At 38.2% G+C, this 20,749-nt stretch overlaps 1 protein-coding gene across 7 annotated transcripts in view; it reads right to left on the reverse strand.

Annotated features, from left to right (window-relative positions):
- The window catches only part of LOC124177493 (SET and MYND domain-containing protein 4-like), a 69,358-nt gene extending 54,736 nt beyond the window's left edge, over positions 1 to 14,622 (reverse strand). For 3 of the 7 annotated variants that reach the window (XM_046559950.1, XM_046559899.1, XM_046559940.1), the window contains exons 1-2: positions 13,725 to 13,923; positions 11,540 to 11,802 (exon numbers count right to left, since the gene is read on the reverse strand). In XM_046559950.1, the coding sequence (XP_046415906.1) occupies positions 11,540 to 11,726 (187 nt within the window). In that variant the 5' untranslated portion in view covers positions 11,727 to 11,802; positions 13,725 to 13,923. Of the gene's footprint in view, positions 1 to 11,539; positions 11,817 to 11,957; positions 12,001 to 13,724; positions 13,924 to 14,558 lie in introns of those variants that run through there. The other 4 variants (XM_046559933.1, XM_046559916.1, XM_046559909.1 and 1 more) reach the window with 4 other exon arrangements.
- Positions 14,623 to 20,749: the final 6,127 nt, after the last annotated feature.

Raw genomic sequence — 20,749 nt, forward strand, 5'->3', positions numbered from 1 at the left:
TCACGGGCGTAACAGGGAAAATTCAGTTCTTTGCGTTTCTATACTACTATGTACTATAGAAATGCCCTAATAATATATCCTTTACGATATTTATGACAGATAGGTAATGTATACGACACATAATAGAAGACACAGTTTCATTTTCTTCCATTTTCATGCAGATACAAGTGTGTAACCTATGACTCTTCTCCGTGCCGCACCATATAGTCAGTGCCACTTTGACGATCGACAACACAAAGCGTGCTCCGTCCTTTCGTACGTATTTGTACATTATCTACATTTTAAGCATATCAAATTAAAAAAAATGTGATGATACTCAAATTATTATGTGAATTAATGTTTGTTTGATCAAATAACCGTGACGATATTTTTAAGAACTATCCCACTCAACTGTGCATTTGTTAGCATAAATATTTTTTCGTATGCATGTTTAATATTGATTTTTTTTCATGTATATGTTAGTATTTCTCAGTATTCATAGCATTCATAGTATTTCATAGGTGGAGTGGGGCCAACCCCCCGCGGACGCCCCCCCCCCCTCTCCCCCCTTATATTGCAACCAGGGCTGGCACCTCCAGGCACAATTTCCTGATGTAACGCAATATAATTTACTATACATATGACAATTTTTCGTGTACTATTGCAAAAAATAGCTCATCTAACATGGGCATAAGACCGTCATTGACGCCCGTGTGGCATAATATATTATTTATGTACAATATATAGCATATTTTAGTCGATTGAAACAAAAAGTAATACGATCGGTATGTGCAAACGATAGATAGCATCGTCAAAAAAATGGAATTCATATTACCATTGAGATAAATAAATGATAGAGATTTTTTGCCCACGGAGAACTATTCACAGGCGATAACCCAATATTCAGTTATCATTGTATCATAATTGTCCATCAGTAACGAAGATTGAATTCATTCGGTTTCGGGTGACATTTGATAATTTATTTTTAAAATACTAGCCGCAAAGTACGCAATTAGGTAGCGTTGCGTTTTCCGGCCGTAAAGCTGAACTTTATGGACACGTGTCCAACTGAACACAAGTGCCATGTGATGGCCGGATAACATAACCATAATGATATACTTTGAGACTACTATGTCAAAAAATAATGTTCGCACTACGGCCGTACAACTTTCCAGCTTGGCACGAAAGCTAGTATTTTCAGATTTAAAAAAAAACCGACGTGATTGTCAATGTGCCACCTAAACGACTGTTATTCCACTTAAAACCCGTACTAAAATATTGTCTTGTAATACAAAAATGTGTACCAAAGAGTGACCACAAAATTCGCCCCTTTTTGCGTAGTGTGTAGCAAGCACGGGGAAGGTCGTACAGAGGTCTCCGTGGGCTTAAGTTAATCGTCATCGAAAATGTAGGTGAGCATATTTCGATTTTTTTCGATTTTGCGCGACTTACCCCTATTTTGGGGGTAAAGTATGTCAGAACTTTGCATTTTTGAACTACCACGAAGCAAACTCAAATCACTATTATTACCCTAAGGATTATACACCTAACTTCAAAAAATGGATCATTTGACTTTCTGTATTCATATGGAGATGATTTGAACCATTTTTATTTCAGAACTACCCTTCCCAGAGGGTGAAAACCACCCCCAGTACAAGAAAAATCAAAAATGGTTGACATAATCTGGGGAAAAATTGGCGGAATTCCACATGGCAGGAGTAATATCAAGAATATTCTTCCAAATATCTTCAAAGGGAAAAACACCCCTAGCGTGGGGGTGAAACATACTTCACCCCCAAAATAGGGGTAAGTCGCGCAAAAACGAAAAAAATCGAAATATGCTCACCTACATTTTCGATGACGATTAATTTAAGCCCACGGAGACCTCTGTATGACCTTCCCCGTTCTTGCTGCACACTACGCAAAAAGGGGCGAAAAAAGAGGGTTTTTGCGGTTACTCTTTCAAGTGAAAAAAAAACAGAAAATAGTTTATTATGTAACAAGGGGATTGTGGGTGACAAGGACAAGGACACAAACGGATGAAGATAGAAAATGATGTTTTATTTGTTTTTACAACTGTCGATGTTCTGTTACCTCTATATATAAAGGAACAAGTACGATCAACGCACAGCCCAAACCCCTTGACCTAGAAACTTGAAATTTAGGATGCATATTCCCCTCGGAACGTAAGCACTCACTAAGAAGCGTTTTTCAGAAATTCAAACTCTAAGAGGGTGAAAAGTGGTTAAACGTGATTTTTACGGTTTCGACGATATCTCCGCACAAAGATGAGACATCGACTTGGTTTTTGATTCAAACAGTTCATAATATAAATACCTAAAAAGTGCTTTCTGCGTTTTTAGAAATTTGGACAATAAGGGGTTGAAAAGCGGTTGATCGTGAGACACGAAGCGCTGACCCGGGATTGGCGCGCGAAGCGCGCAGGACCGAAGCCCCTAATATTTAATATCGGTATAATTCGTCACTTATGATATGTGGTCTCTTCCACAGTTGTCGGAATTCTGACGATCCGCTGGCGCACGTTCGCTTAAGTAGTCGTAGGTCCCACTCTGATAAGCGGCACGTGAGGGGTGGGGGGCCGCGGCAACACGCGGCAACACCTCGGAAGCTGCTCTTCTGATTTACCAGTACGCTGGGCTGGCTTACAACCTCCCGGCGTTCTCTGTGTTCACGCGGCGTCGGTCGTGTTTTTCAAATAATTTTAATTTTGATTGCCGCCTTCATCGTGTCGCACGTTAGCTATTCGGCTCCGGGCGATACAATGCCTTCCCAGACACGAAAGGGATGACCCAACCAAACTCAGAAGTAACTTCCGCAAAGGGGTCTAGCGTCCCCAGAGTGACCCGAAAGTCTCTCTGGTCGTCGGCTAATACGGTGACGGGTCCACCTTGCGGTGCCCGCGCACGTCGAGTTCATTCACGATGCAGACGGCAAAATTATCAACTTATAAAATCTGAATTTTCCTGTAGCCAACGCCTACGTGATTGTGGCGGATCCCGGAAAATTCCCTCTTCGCGGGCTCTCTTTACGGGCTGTTCACATGACTAAATTGAAATATTTTCCCGGGAAGAATTAACCGTGGTGTGAAACGTAAATCGAAAATGGCAGAAGCGAAAAATACCACAAATGAAAGATACCATAATCGCACAATGGCGGACGCTGTTTCTTTTTATTTATTTCTTTCTGTTTTGCAAATCTTTTTTTTTCTATTATTGTATATTTTCTTTTTTTTTCATTTTTCCTTCCAGTTTACAATAGGGGTAATCCACTTTAGTCCTGTATTACATATAAGACTTTATTGCCCACTCAATTCTGGGAACATTATTGACTTAAAAATACGAACTTGATACATCTTCCGTTATATTAGGTATAAAAAACTGAGAACGTAGATTAATAATGAAAAAATTATTTCTCAAAAATGCATACAATTACTATTATTTAGGTGTGGGTCGGCGAGAGGTAGAGTGAAGGAGCGGATCTAGGGCTGCAAGTCTTGGTTGGGCATGTAGGGGGCGAAGCCGCTACGGGGAGGTCAGGAGGCACAGCCCCTCCGTCTAAAAGCAAAGTTTTTTGAAAGCGAAATTAGCTTAACAAAAAAACTGAGAAACACAATAAAAATAATTGTGTGGCACTTATAGAAGAAGCGGTTGACAGCTGTGTATTCTCTGTATCTCTTTCCCTTTCTCTCTCTCTCGAGAGATGTTTGTATGTGCTCTCAGTTTCTTAAACTTTTCGGTGAGTTACGTATTGGATACTGTGTAAGTTTGTCTCCAGTACATTTCTTGAGGCGTACTCCTGCACCTCCCCCGGAGAAGTTGTGTTTTTTTTTTTTTGTCTTTGACTCTGTATGCATGTTACTGCTCTGCCTTAGTGCTACATGCCAGCTCATTTTTACGTGCTATTTGTACTATTCACCTGTCCAATTCGATAGGTTGTGTTATTTTCGACACATTGTGATAGTAGAGGTGTGTGTAGCCTCTACTACTTCGGCTTAGTGCATGCTTGTGTTCCTGATGTGTGTATCTATTTGTTTGGACTTTAAACTCGTCTCTTCTCAGCTAACCTACCTACTCTGATCTGAACTTATCTAATAATGCCTGATGATATTGCCCATACTCAGGTGAAATCGGTCGAGAGAACTTGCAAAGGCTGTAAGAAGGACGTTAAATCTTCTGTACGTTGCTACAAATGCGGTGGACATTATCATCCCAGCTGCACCCAGATGATAAAGGCGGCCAAGCCAAATGCCAGGTCAGGCACCCAATGTAAAGGTCCTGTACCTCTGCGTCTGTAGCGGCTCCGTTCTTTCGTGCCCTCTTTGGTGTTCGTGGCGCTGCCTTCCCGGAAGTAACGCATGTCGTTCTGACAGCAGTAATACTAGTTTGCTGCCCTTGCATCCTATATCTGGTGAAGCGAGTTCTCGCTCGGTGGGCATCCACCAACCGCCTTTGCAGCCTCCTACTCTGGACACTGTGCTTGCAGCGGTTCAAGCTAGCTCGACGTTGCTGAATGGAGAGATACATGGACTTCCAACGCTCCCTGCCATGATGGATGCTCTGTCTTCCAAGGTCGATGAACTCGCTAGATCTACCACAGAACTCGACGATGAGCTCTCTGGAAAGGTTGATGCACTCACTGCTCAGAACCACCAACTCTTGGATAAAACTGATGCCTTCAAGGCAGCCCGTGCTGACCACGTTGCTGAGATCGCTCAACTCATGGATAGGATAAAGACGCTGGAACGCAATGCAGTAAGTCGTAACCTATTGCTGGCGGGTGTTTCCTAGCTAGAAGCAGATGATCTACCTACTATCTTCCGATCTGCTATAGCGCTTCTTTCAGTTACTGTCCCAGACTTGTAGATTGTCGAGATCACTCACTTTGAAAGCACGAGGGTTACTGATAAACAGTCTTTAATATTCGGACGACTCCACTTAACGGATATCCGAAATCGTGTTCTGGCTGTCAAACGTTCCCGGCCCCATGTGTATGTTGACGAACTTAATCTTGTAGGGGAGCATCTCCACACCGCGGTGTTTCGCGTGGCAGGGAGTGTCGCTTTAGGTACATCTGGGTCAAGAATGAGGAGTTTTTGGCGAAACGTGATGCAGCGTCTGAGCCTATCACCATTCAATCCGAGACTCATTTGGCTCTTCTGACTGTTAGCGACTGACTACCAGCGAGTGCATCGAGTGCTACCTCTCTGGGATTATGAAGCTTCCTGGATTCTGTTTCGTCGGTTACCTCCCTCAACATGTTGAACGCTAGGCTGTTTGCGCATCTGCTATTGTTAAAGGCAAATCCTTAGTTGGTGTTGTATTGTTGATACAGCTCGCCGATTAGGACTGTTACTAGATGTAGATCCCTAGTTATAAGATGTAAGGTATCTGGATTGTTAATAATTTACTTTATCTATTTCTCTTAGTATTGTGATGCTCATTAACCCTTATGTGCGCACCCGGGTACCCGGGTACCCACGTCGTCACATTGTTGCTTGTAATTTTTTGAAAAAAATGTTTTTTCGATCTGAGCCTCCGGATCTAGGAAGTTTAACTCTTCACGAAGAGATTCCCATAACTATATTTCGAAAAAAAAATTTTTTTTGCAATAAAAATACGAACTTGAAGTACAGTTAGTACCAGGGGGCACCCAGGGTACCCGAGTACACACTAGAGAAAAATTTGATATATTCTTCTGCAAATCAATGTTAATGTTAATCAATGTTCTTAACTGAGCAAATGCTTCACTGCTGGGCCCTTGTATGCTTGAAAAGGAATCTAACTATCTAACTGCTACTTCCACAAACGTTTGGAACATCTGCTGCTCGATAAAGCCAATAATTGGCTGTAGAGCGCTCGAGATCCCCTCCTTCGATTTCTCTTTGTGGCAACTACACGCTACTTTTAAACGTAAATATAGCTTAATTACTTTTTAATTATGTTTACTTAATTAAGTAAATCGATTTATAATTATTCTGTTCACATCTGAACTCAAAAAGTAATTAAAACTGGAGGTGGGTATCCGGGTTCCCCGGATGCGCATCAACGTAGGAGAAGTTTGGTGCGCACATAAGGGTCAAGTGCACGATCTTCTTTAAATAAATTAATCAATTCCTGTACTATTTTATATCTTTCTTTCCGTATTTTCTAGATCATTTGTACTCTATCTCTTGATATGTTGATATGTTGTTATGTTACGTGATCTGAACTGCTTTCTGAAATAACAGCGGAAACTGCTTGCATCTGCGTATTTGTGTGGTGCAATGTGGTGTCATCTGTACTTTGAAACGTGTGCTCGACATTGAATGATTCAACAATTGATCATTATATGAAAGTATTATCTTCGTAGTCGATTATAGTGGCCTTGATAATTTTTGGGTTAGGCGCTGGAGTTGTCATTATATATCGGTCCCCCGCTTCACAATTGTGATTACACTGATTAGCACGTCGTGACGGTATCTATTTTGGAACTATAAACCTGTATATATGTATACTGCTGTCAAACTCGATCGGACGCATCTCGTGTACTGCCCAGGTGGTAATGGTTAGCGCTGGCTCTTGGGGGGGGGGGGGCAGTAAGCTGGGCTATGGCACAGGGCGCCGCGTTTAGGGGGGCGCCGAACAGGCGGCTCGAGGCGGTTTTTTTTTCTCTCATCCAAATGTAAATTATGTCGATTGTCATTAAGAGCGTTTGGCTACGTTAAAGCAAGGCGAGTGAATTTTCATTTAAGTTATCAGTTTGAAAATTTCGGTCAAAAAGCGGTTGGGAGACGGGGGGCGAAAATATTCTCGTTTGCCCGGGGCGGCAAATGTCTTGGAGCCGGCGCTGGTAATGGTTGTTGTCATTGTGTGTACAGTATGATTACTTATCTCCAACCAACCATGTCAAGCCACTATGTGAACTTCGCTTCATAGGAGTAGAGATAGTTGATGCTGTGATTGATGTCTGTTGCCTCAACCTGTTGGTGAGGTTCATGAATTCTTCCGGCGTAGCCCTTAGCATATAATTGCAGTTGCCAAAAGCTGACTCAATGAACGCATCATGGATGGGCAAGTCCGACTTCTAACGCATAACATTTTTCCAGACGATTACTGAGGACGTCATGGTGGTGGCGTTGCACTGTATTTGCACAAAGGACTGTGTGGGTAGCTTGTGGCTTCCGCTTCGTCGTTGGAAAGGGATGGTGTTCCGAGGTTCATTTTAGTAGAGGTGTGGGGTACTTCGCAGCCGAAGCTGCGAATTACAGACCGCCAAATATGGCGTGTCTGTAACGTTACAATTTTGCTTTGCTCCTTGGGGACTTTAATGCAGACTTACTTAATTTCACCTATGACTCTTCCCGTTTCAAGGACTTTCTTACATCGCAAAGATTGCAGTTGGTACCTCTTTAGTCCACCCAGCACACCCAAATACCGGACTCCTGGCTGGATGTTTGTATTGTCAGTGATTTGGGCTCTCCAACAACTTGGAGCAGTCTTCTCAAACTTTTTTCTCTAGGCATGATTTGATTTGATTCACGTCTCCTTCAGGTATGGCATTGATTATCCAACGCCAAGAAGTTCCAGTATCGCCCTTGGAATGACGATGACCTGGCAGCCGTAACTGATGTGGTATCATCGTTTGATTGTTCGCTGCTTCGTAATCAGCCGAGTATGAACTGTAAGATTTCTGTGTTCAACAGGTTGGTAAATCAGGTCCTGGATCGGGCAGTCCCGCTATAAAAGGTGTTAGTCACACGCCCCCCCCCCCCCCCGCCGTGCCGTGGATTACATGAAAAGTGCATGAGCTTATGCGCCAGAGGGATACGTGTTATCGTACACCCAAGCGGTCAGGTTCGGAAACAGTTTTCCAAAAATATATTGATCTCCGTAGGAAGGTGAAGACAATGCTACATATTTAGTGCAAAATCTGACCATGTTCAGACGAAGCTTAATATAGCGGACAACATACAGTAATTTTGGAAGGTGATTGATGATTTGGGAGTCATGAAACCTGCCTACCGTGAACTTTCGGCGCATCTGCAGGTGCAGCCGCTTAATGAGCAATTAGCATCAGTCTCCTCGGGTGATCCCTTACCGGGGCTCTTGGAATGTATTGATACTGAATATGATGTAGGTGTGATGAATGATAAACAATTTTTCCTGGCGAATGTTGACTTGATGAGTGTGGAAGCTGCGATGGCACGGGTGACTATGCAAATACAGGAGCCGGACGGCCTGGCCATTCAAGCCTTCATAGTTTTTCGGGTGTTGCTAAGACTGTCATGTTCGATAGCTCACTTAGAGATGAAGTATTCACTGAGTTATGGAAGTTCTCGTTTGTGAATCTACTGCCAAAGTCACGCTGTCTAACGCAGTGCTCGGGTTTCCGATCTATCTCGTGGCTCTGTGCCATTGCTAAGGTACTGGAGTGTTTATTATTTGATCAGGTCATGTCGTACCTGTCGTCACGCAATTTATTTGACGGGCAGCAGACTGATTTTTGGTAAGTGTTGGGGACTCAGACTGCTGTCCTAAAGCTTGTGGATGATATTCGTCAAGGGATTGATGACCATGAGGTCACTATAGCTGTCTTCTTTGACTTTACGAAGTCTTTCGATAAGGTCAAGTATTGTCTCTTATTGCAGAAGATTCAAAGGCTGGGTTTCTCCATGGGGGCACTTCACTCTTACCTACGCGATCGCATGCAAGCGGTCCATGGGGGTGAGGGTAGGCTGTCAGACTGGCTTTATTCACAAACTGGCGTTCCTCAGGGTAGTGTTCTGGGTCCTCTGTTCTTTTCAATCTTCATTAACGATCTACCGTTGTACTTGTGCAATTGTTCTCACTTGCTTTAAGCCGATGACTTGGTAATATACCTCAAATGCCGGCCGGACGAGATTGCTGAATACAGCTATCTGCTTAATAGGAACATTAAGCGCATAAGGCAATGGTCTCTTTAAAATCAATTGGACCTTAATGACGAGAAGACAAAGGCGATGATTGTTGGCAGTTCGCGATATGTCAATGGGCTCCTCAACGCAAGTTTCCTACTGGTAACAATAGGGGATAAAGCCATAGAGTTTGTGCCCACCTTTAAATATCTGGGGGTTGTCCTTAATAATACCTTGTCGTGGCCGCAACACGTTGTGTTTGTGAGCAAAAAGGCGGCAGCATCTGTGTATAGAATCCGGATAAATGACAGTTTATTAAGCATAACATTAGAACGTCGACCGATCGTCACCTTCGTGTTTCCATTTTTTCACTACTAGGCTCCAGTGTTTACAACTTCGTCAGGGGAATTAGAGCGTTCGATTCGGGTGGCGCTCAATAACTGTATGCGCTGCTTAATGCGTCTTCTACGTGATGCGAGCATATCCAGTCATAGGCGACGCTGCGGTTGGCTGCAGCCATGTAATCGTCGGTTGTTTCTAGTTGGCTGTATTTTTTACAAGGTTATATACCTGGCAGAGCCATGACTTTTTGATAGCCAACTGTGTTTGCGCATGAACCTTGCGTTACAGCGCAATCAAACTCGTACGGATACGTTTCAGGTTCATCTGCTCGCACTGTCATGTATCAGAAATCTTTTTTTGTTACTGGTGTGCATTTCTGGAATTCGTTACCGCTTGAAATCATGCTAACACCCACTCTACCAGTTTTTCCATCGCGCTGCTGTGGATAATTGATTGCGGCGGAGGAGCGTGAAGCGAACCCGAGGAACTAGACATAGGGTATGATTTGACGATGTGTAAAATTCATCAGATCGTGTGTATAGCGCCTGTATGAATGTATGATTTTTATTTTGTCCCTGCTTGAGTGCCTGTAGTGGTTACAATTATTATTTTATTTTATTACTTCTCTACTTTTGAATTTTCTTCCTGTTATTTCTTCGCTTGCTATGTTATTTTGATTTAGCTTTAGGTTTAGAATTAATTAGTCTCAGGTTGTCATTGGTATTTTGTAATATATGCCTGTGGTCTTTAGGGAGTAACACTCCAGGATCAAATAAATATGCTTTCTCTCTCTTTCTTTCCCTCTCTGCCTCTCCCTCCACCTCTCTCCTTCTCGCCCTCTCGCCACACCAATTTGGAACATTTTCTATCATATCTGCTGTGAATCTAATTTTTTGCACAAATTCCAAAAAGTTGGTTTTTCCCCATAAAAGTTGGGAGAAAAAAATATACCACTTTCTTTTCGCTTTTCAGGTTAAAAAGGTTAACATTATAATAAAATCGGGAATAAATATCTTTCCAACCCTAGGAATACACGTATTTTTTTTCTACCTTATAACTCGTGAGTGGGGTAGTTAACGACGCCACGCGTTTCTCGTTCCTACGTTTGTACCGCAAGCAATAATGGGACTCGTGAATGCATCAATCTTTTCATTTTTTAGTCAAAAAAACGTATGGTGGAGATCAAATCCAATTTTATTGAAGTTTAGTTGGTGAAAAATTTAGTTAACTACCAATAGTGCTAAGGAACGGCAAAAACCTTATTTTTTCAACAAAATCTCATATCATTCTTCGTAATGAACTGATTTTCAAACTTCAAACGCGATTTTGAAGCGGATACTTTAGACTAGCAGGAAAGAACTACTATCTCTATATCCCGTTGGAAAAAAATATTTATTTTGGAATATGAAAATGGGAAACATACGGAAATATGAAAAAAGTCAATCAAAACGTAACAAAAAAAGTGTTTGTACGGGGTCTTCGTATATTTTCAACTTCTTTTATTTGAAAAATAGTATGCGATTAGCAAGCCTGCCAAGTTCAAGTAAAGAAAATAAAGTAGCGCACATTTTGTACAAAGCGTCCGAGCTTACGGAGAAAATTGCTTAGGTATGTGAAGTATATGTATAGCTTCAGATAATATACGTGACTATTGACGCTTACAGTACATAACAAAAAAAACACATGTTTCGGTTTGAGTAAAAAAGTGAAATTTGCTCAGGTACTTCCATGAAACACTAACAGTAGGTATAGAGTGGGATTCGTTAGCGATCCCAGCTGCTCTTTAAAATTGTTTTGTGCAATGACCAGCGAGCAACTAATGCACTGCCGGCCTAACCTCACGGCCAGATAGTGAAACTGAATTATAGTTACGATCCCCAGCCGATCATGTCAATTTCTGGCTTAAGGTTATGAAGTACTCCTACCCTTATCGACCGGGTAAACTTGCCCGTTTTCTTCCTATATTACATAAACAAACGGATGGAAAGAGTTTAACTACCTAAATGTGGGAATAGTAAATCGTGTAAGAAAACCATTCATTTTCTTAAGATTTTCGGGATATGAGTAATTTGCCTGAATTCCGCTTCGAAAGAGCAATGTACCGACGAAATTGGAACCCTTTTCATTCGTTTGTTCATTTAATATAGGAAAAAAAGGTGAGTTTGCTCGATCAGTAAAAGTAGCAGTACTTCATGACCTTAAAAATGCAGTTTGAAAGATGGCTGGGGTCGTGAACGACCCCGTACATTAGTTCTACGGTTAAAGTTTGTATGAATAGTTACCTAATAAATCTAATTACTTGTAATTAAAGAAACCTGTATTTACCTTCTTCGCGATACCTCATAGAATCTTTCGAATTTTTCATTTTAGGCTTGAAACGTGGAAGGCTTGATTTTACCATATTTTGGAGAATGTGACTAACAAGTGCTTCACTTTCTTGCTGCAAGCCATACCCAACGTGCGATTTGTTGTTTTGTTTCAAAGCCAACACCAATTGTTTAGCCTGATCCATGTTATTTTGAACTGCGATATTATTTTTATTGAACCTTCGGATTCTATACGGCAAAGGTCGTCACATCGAAGTTATTCTGCAATCAATTATCTAATAAATGTGAAAATTACTATCACACAACTGTAATTAACATTAACATATTCTAGGATTATTGATTTCTGTATAGTAGGTCAAAGAATGTTTATCAACTCGTGTAAAAATGTCAAAGATCAATAAAAATACTGGAATTACCTTTCGATAAACAGGAAGACGCACAGAACAATAGGTAAATCCAACTTGTTACACTGACAAGATGCAGTACGGTTACAAATATGCATTAAAGATGATATCAGTATTTTACGAACAATATTCACATTGCCATTCAATTAGAACACGTTATTAATGTTGCTGCTCTGAGAATCGTGTTAAAATTATTTAGATACTTTGTACGATGAAAAGGCAGAAATGGCGAAATAGGTTTAGAGTTCTCGTATTCTGTGTCGTAAATTATGTGAACGATCAACTTTTTGTTTCATATATATTCTGTAATAGGAAACTTGCTATGTGTGAATTGAATCTAGCCAATCCTTAACGGAGTTTGTACTGACAACACTAAGGTGAGACTAAAATTACCACCCGAAGGAAGCGGAGGCTACTGAGTGTCTGAATTGATTAACGACATTCGCGGAGTTCATGAAATAATTACGCCTAAAAATACTTCTGCCAGGGGATAAAGTGGCAGACAAGATGGTAGTAATGTGATCTGCACTGTACAACCCAAGTAACTGAGCGTAAATTTCGTTATAAGGAATTTGTAACTACTAAGTAACGTGACACTGATTGTTTTAAACATATTTTAAGTGTGCAAATTCTTATGGAACATATGTATGTCCTATTGAGGTGTTTCAGGAAAACATAATAGTACAATAATATGCGACTTTCCACCATGGCACCCCCTAAAAAGTTTGTTTAGGTTCAAAGAAATATTTCAGGAAAATATTAACATTCTACGTTATGTGGAAAATGGTCCGCAATTCATCGATCATTTTCATTTAAAAAATTTTGAATTTATGAACAATAATAGTCATTTAAAAAAATGTTTTGCGTATATCGATCAAAACATCAATTTACCTCATGCATAAGTCTCACATTAGTAATATTAAGTCTCCAGTTGATGTTTGAGAAGAGTATCTAACGACTTTTTGATTATTAATTCAATTAACTCATGAAATAGTACAAATTGGATACAAACGTTTAATTTAAACAAATGCAATTCCCGTTCGCTATATCGTTATGTTACGGATCGTAATTTTTGGGCTCAATATAAATTTCAGACTAGAAAAAATAATTGTAGTGCTACATGTCTCAGTGAGAATTTCCTCACTTTATTTCCCCGTTTTTATTTTTCATTATTTTTTTATAACTTGATAAAGATCAATGATACAACAACGAATAAGTACAGTTTTCTAAGGTTTTCAATTTCCTACAAAAATAACAGTCAATCGTTACCACGTACCATGCATACTTCCATGATTTTGTCAGTCGTTTCGCAATAAGTCTGAAAACCCATGAATTGTGAGAAAGTATCGAAATACTATTTTGTAATTTTAATGCCCTTTAAAATGCAAAATTACAATTTCTTCGTAAATCTTCGTGCTTACTATCTCAGATATTTTAATATAATTTTGAATTCAAGAAATTGTAAGTCAAAATGCGATTTACATTTTTCATCGTTACTCTGCACAATCTCAATGTGCTATTTTATAAGAATAGATTTTTTCACTATTATTCTTCATAAATTCAAAAAATGTAAACAAAAATGAAAAATCAAATGCGGACAATCTTCTACATAAAGTAAAACGCCCATCTTTGCCGAGAATCTTTATTTTAACCAATGAAAACCTTTTAGGGGGTGACATGCTGGCAAATAGCAAATTTTTTCTCTTCCTAATGTCCTATTCATAAGTGTACTGATGTTGATTTAGAAGCTAATTTAATCATTTAAAAATGTATTCTTACCAGCTCGTACTTGACGAACGAGATCTTGTGCATATATTATATTCACTAATACGTAAAATAAAACGCTTCCATTTCACTTTGGGCTTCACACATGAAAATATATAAATAAATAAATAAATATTTGATTTGACGTACAATCTATCAGCGTTGTATGGTACAGCACGAATTTCTAACATGTACTAAGCAGCAGCTACTAAACCAAGCGTCCTTGAATACCATGTTATTTTAAAAGGTGTTCGTGATTGACATTTTATTTTTATTCTAGATGACTCATTGGTCAACCTATTTTTACAATCCAACACTAACAGTTTCGAGAAAGTGAGGTAAGATAATGTTGTATTTATATGTCTTGCTTTCTAAAAACTGATTTACAGTAATATGTGTAAAAGAATTCATATGTTTAAAAATGATAGATCATACGACTCATTATCCCTTTGGTAATTGCCAGATCTATAATCTGCAAAGCTGAAATTCTGAGCATCATACCAATAACGTAACATTGTTGTCTGGTGGTCTTTATGCACTAATAAATTTCAGTGTGTTCTAATAATGCCTATAATAACGTTATATTATTTCCAATTGCTTCTTAGAAGGACTTGAATTCAGTTGACGTGAAGATTTTGTAAACAAACTGACAGAGAAGAAAACAAAAACAACTATTTTGATTAAATTAATGCAATTCAAACTCGTTTTATTCAGGAGGATGAAAATATGCTCGTCGTCAAGTACTTACTATCCGCGTTATATTGTTACTTAGTACCAGAATTATTTTTACACAAGCATATAACTTTTCCTTGCTCTTTTGTTTTCTATTATAACAATTTTTTAACTTACCCGTAACACGAGAACACGGCTATTCTATGTCAGAGATTTTTGTACCCGAGATCCACGTTCTCCGCGGTGGTGTATATAAGTACGAACTAGTAACATCGTTCAACTCAAAGCAGACCTATTAAGACAACACTATGCAACGTAACTTGTGTATGACCATTTATGTCAATGTGAGTTTCGTATATATGAGACGTTCTTCACCAACTCGGCCACTTTTTTTCATCCCCTCGTATTTGTTCCATAATTGGTTACAATGTACTACTACTACTGAAAGGTACTCTCTGTGAATTTTTACACATTTTTTAATTTTTCCTAAACATGTATGTCATGGAAGAATGAAGTCAGGCAAAAAAAACTTTTACGTAAAAAACTTATGTTTTTCCATGAACTATTTAATGCAACATATGTTATGTTCTTTAATGGCATCAATTTAATGAGATGCATCTTATATTCTTGATGCCATGTATAACCATGCCAGAATATAACATGTATCGCATTAAACAGTATATGGAAAAGAAGAAATCAGATGTACTTTAATATACCTTTCAAAGTAAAATATTTTTTTCTAATCGGCAAGAATGTCGAGTTCCACGATGCCAATTTTTTAAACGTCCCTAATACACTGCTAAATACCCTGTAAAATTCACAACGAAATCAAAGGTGACGCATCGAGATAAAAAAAAATTCCACTTATTTCAGCTGAAAATAACCTTTTTGATGCCATCAAAAATATGACATATACTGCAATAGTTGATAGGCAATATAACTTTTTTATTTTAATATTTTTTTTGCCCAACTTCAATCTTCCATGACATACAGATTTAATAAAAAGCCATTTCCTAACGAGTAAATTAAAAAATGTACACAAATTCAAAGAGAGTACCTTTAACCTCTTGACTGTTAGTGACACACATGTGAATAGAAAAAAGTCGTGCCACTTGTGTGTCATGACACATATGTGGGCATTTAAAAAGAAAAAATGTTTTTACTTCATCGGTTTGACTCTAACTTAATAAATCATCATTTTGAGTTCGCTGAATTATTGGATAAATCTGTGAAATTTTTTTTCCAGCACAAAAGTGGCCCGAAAGTCTTCTTTTCGCCTGACTGCTGAGCGGTTTAGTAGTACTACTATACAACCAATTAATAATATAAAATAAGTGTGGCTGAGTTGGAAAAGATCGTGCCATATATGATTATACTGCAAATGGCCATGAATAGTTATGAACTTTGTGCACAATTGTATAAATTGGAATAGAATAAGGCTGTGCGATTACTCATAGATTTCAATTAATTGCTCTTTCAATTGATCGCAAAACTCTAATGTAGGCATACACATTCGTACATATCATGAGATCATACATTACAATTAATAATTCATTTTTATACATAAAAATATTTTAAATATATCTGTAACAAAGTGAGGGTGATAAAATCCGGTCAAATGAAACGATACCATTTTAACATCTTAAAAACTTATCGGTTATCATGAAACTCGATACATGCGCTGGTGAGAAATTTTTAAATGGTTTGGCATACGTTCAGATGCGGCAAAGCAGAGTCAGTGACCATGTTGTATGCGATGTATCTATTTCTGTATTCAGACTAACGAATCCGAAAATAGAGAGCAGTACCGCAAGACAGAAATAAAAAGCAAATATGCTTGTCAATTTCAAATGCGTTCAAGATTTTTCCAAGCATACAGTTCTTCATCCAGACAACAATTCTCCTAAGCATGCTACACAATATCACTAGGATGAAAAAGTCAACGCCCGATAAAAAAATGTTTGCTTTTGTGATGCGTGTAAAAGTTATGCAAATCCGTAATAATCTCACACAGCACGAAATATGTCAGAAATATTTCAGATATGTTGCAATATATTAGATTCAAATTAAATAATTTCAGGACTATTTCTGAAAATAGTCTGAAATATGTCAATTGCAAGCTAATATTACCGATATTTCAAAAATATTTCAAATGTAATATAACATTTCCAATATTTCAGAAATCTGTCAATCGCAACGTATCATTTTGGGTGTTTCTGAAAAGTTTCGAAAATATGTCAACTGCAACATAAAATTCGGATATTTCGGAAAAAATTCAAGAATGTGTTATTTGAAATGAAACAGTTTCATTATTTCAAAAATGGTTTAAATATTTGACGATGCAAATATGCTGTATCCAATATTTCTGAAATATTTTTTATTTTGAACATATTTAACATGCCACCTAACATTGTCACTACTTTGTAAGACTTCACTATTATCGATTTAATATATTGTTCAAATAATTAGCCATTTTATTATTTCTCAATTTCATTATTGCTATGGCAAAAATAATAGAGGAAAAATTAGATAAGTTTTGTAATCGGTAATATAGCGTAGTGGTTAAGACGTGCAACCAGTAATGTGAAGATCTCGGTTCGATTCCAACTCGGATAGTACAATACGAAGTATTACAGCGGACTTTAAATAAGCATTTAAATCGACATTCGGAACCAGAGAGGATAGGTTAAGGTAACTTACAAATCCTGCTGTCACTTCAAAAATGCGTATTTATTTTGCATATTAATCACCCACGTGGCACGAAATATATTAGAAATGTTTCGTTTGTAGCATGAAATGTTTCTGCAACGTGTCAAAAATGTGTCAGAAATGTGTCTGTGTCTGTATTTGTAACTTGGGAAATATTTATGGAAAGTATTTTGCAAGTTATATACACAGTCATGGACGTAATTCTGATATATTTCTGGAATGTTGCTATTATATTTTTGCGTGGGGTCAAGGTACTTTCAATGATTGACTGCCCAGAGAAGTTTTACTTCTTTCTTTGTTTACTCGCCTTTTTATAAGCTTGCATAATGTGTTTTCCACTTTATAGTTCCGGGGTGTTTTCGCAGCTATGTGAATAATTTGATACATCAATTATATATAAATTTGTTGGATTTATATAATCTCTGACTTCATATAACTAGTTTTATAAGATACAGTTATACTATCTGTGTGAAACGTACTTCATCTTGTGAAAGAAATTTTTTTCCATTCTCATAACTGCAATTTTTTACGATTTTCAGCCATTTACCTAAAAAAAAATTGGTTGTCTTTAAAGACGGTTTACGGACGATAGTTTTACGTGATAACGTCATAAAGAAACATTGATGAATAATTGCATACTTTTATGAATTGAATTGAATTATTATCACTGAATTATCATTATTTTGTATAATACAAAGAAGGAGTTAATTGAAAATTATAATTTTTCGGTAAATTAACATTTATTTACACTTCATGCTTCATTCTTCATACGCCTCTCTCCGCCACTCCGTTAGTCGCTGGGTGCGCTTTGTTTATGGAACACCCCTTTCTCTTTCAAAAATATTTTAAATTCGCCCGATACAAACTGCTGGCTGTTGTCGATTACTAGGACATGTGGCAGACCTTAGGTTGCGAACATTCGACGGCACAGTGCGATAGTCGCTTCTGATGAGACGCTTTTCGTTGTAACGACTTTTATCCATCAGCCATATACATCTACTAATATGAGAAAATACGTTTTTTTAATGACCTGGAGTAATCTATATGCACCCTCCCGAAAGGTCTCTTCGCGGATATCCACGGGTAAATCGGTGCCTTTGGCGGCTCGTACCTTCTTCCGCTGCATTTACTGCAGCTATTCCCTAACAACTCGTTTTCCGCGCTTTACATATTCGGCCACCAGAAATGGCTTCTTGCTAACGCTTTAATTTTCACGACCCTGAAGTGGACCACGCGCAATTTATGTAGTACCTACTTTTGAAGAAGGTAAAAGTCCTGACTTTTAGCTCTACGGCTCGATCGCCATCTTAATAAAAGATGCTCCGATCCAGTTTTTTCATCATATCTCGATAATCGTACATCTGATCACGATAAAAATTTTTGCAAAAATTAAAGCTCATTAAAATCTCTATAAAAAAGGTATGATTCATTTTATTTGTATCTTCAATAGTATCTCTGTAATACATCAGTGAACACGAAAACAATTTTTACTTATACGCTGTGCTCTTGAATATATGCTTCTACACGTTTAAAATATCAAGAAAAAAATTATTGGCAATATTTTTAAATTCTTAATATGGAATGTGATAATAATACAATAGTCCCTGGTTATACTTGGGCCTATTGCGTAGCGACAGAACGAGAGGGGGGAACGAAGGACTCAAGAGTCCAGGGAGCCTTAACCCTTATGTGCGCACCCGGGTACCCGGGTACCCAGGTCGTCACATTGTTGCTTGTAATTTTTTGAAAAAAATGTTTTTTCGATCTGAGCCTCCGGATCTAGGAAGTTTAACTCTTCACGAAGAGATTCCCCTAACTATATTTCGAAAGAAAAAATTTTTTTGGTATGAAAATATGAACTTGAAGTACAGTTAGTACCAGGGGGCACCCAGGGTACCCGAGTACACACTAGAGAAAAATTTGATATATTCATCTGTAAATCAATGTTAATGTTAATCAATGTTCTTAACTGAGCAAATGCGTCACTGCTGGGACCTTGTATACTTGAAACGGAATCTAACTATCTAACTGCTACTTCCACAAACATTTGGAACATCTGCTGCTCGATAAAGCCAATAATTGGCTGTAGAGCGCTCGAGATCCCCTCCTTCGATCTCTCTTTGTGGCAACTACACGCTATTTTTAAACGTAAACATAGCTGAATTACTTTTTAATTATGTTTACTCTGTTCACATCTGAACTCAAGAAGTAATTAAAACTGGAGGTGGGTACCCGGGTACCCCGGGTGCGCATCGACGTAGGAGAAGTTAGATGCGCACATAAGGGTTAAGCCTGCTATAGTCTAAGAGTTGATGGCCACTCTAGTTACGTCATTTCATAAAGAAAATTTTCCATCTTATACTCTCTTAACATCGCTGATAATTGATACGGAAATCTGCTTGGCCTCCAGTACTGAAGAGCGCAACGGTACGGGCGGATTAAAAAAATCAATTGAAAAACGTAATCTTATAAGCGCTAGTTTTTAGCGTGGCAGCAGGAAGTGATATTTTGTGTTGAATAATAAACATGACAGATACTTTGGTAGCTGGAAAAATAGCGGTAGACAGCAATAACGACACATGAAAATGTATGTAACTTACGTCATACTATAAGGGCTGGATCAAAAATAAATATTTGCAAAAAGTTATCCAAATTCTATGGACAAAAGGGCAGATAACATCTTGACCTGAACACCCTGGAGGACAACGACAAGGAGCGTAAATCTGCGCAGATGGGAGAATGGGAGCTACAGTTATTTTAGATTGCCCGAATTTTATTTTGTTATATTTTTACATAGCAGAGAGAGCTTATGTATTATTATTAATTATTCTTCACTATTTGTTCATCTCCATTATCCCATAGGAGAACTGAAAACGCCTATTTGCACCAGGTTCCACCAGATAACGTCATCTACAGGTAAAATCGCTGAGGTTGGAAGAGGGGATGAGTCCATAGACTTAAAGTGGCCGTGTCCGGTTAAATGCCCAAGTTTTATTTATTAGAAATAATAATTTTTTTCGTAGTTTTTCTTGCACAAAGGAATACTGGATATAGAATGAACGTTTTTACAGCGCCGAAACTAGTCATACGGGAGGGTCGTGGCCGTGGAGATTTTTGTTTACAATGCCAAGATCTACAGCATATAAATAAACCAGATGATTTCACTAAAACCCAATTCCCATAAGATTATTGCGGGGTTTGTTCCATAGTCATACAGTTTTTGATAAAGATATGGTAATAATAGAATCGAATAAAACAAAAATGAAACTAAGCAAACTATTATAAACCGATTTCGTCATCTTAAACCTTTCAAAACTAATATTTGCGATTTTCGCTAAAATTACGTGGAAAGTAATGTTGAATACCAATCAAAATTGATGTACACTGATACCCACATCCTTATGTACCAATTTAGCGTTCCTGACGTATGAGAATGCATGAAACAGAACTTCAATAAATTTGAACATTCCGATTATCCGCCAGGTAATGTTTACGAAATGTTGTTCATAAATAACAAAAAGTATTTGGTTTAATGAAAGATGAGTGTAAATGAAAAAATGTCAGAATTTGTAGAGTTGAGATCAAAATTATATTCGTTTAAATTGTTCGGTGATGATGAACGATACGAAAAAACGTGTCAAGGTTGTTGAAACATGTCA

The sequence above is a fragment of the Neodiprion fabricii genome, chromosome 1, assembly GCF_021155785.1.
Source record: "Neodiprion fabricii isolate iyNeoFabr1 chromosome 1, iyNeoFabr1.1, whole genome shotgun sequence".
In the NCBI taxonomy this organism is placed as follows: domain Eukaryota; kingdom Metazoa; phylum Arthropoda; class Insecta; order Hymenoptera; family Diprionidae; genus Neodiprion; species Neodiprion fabricii.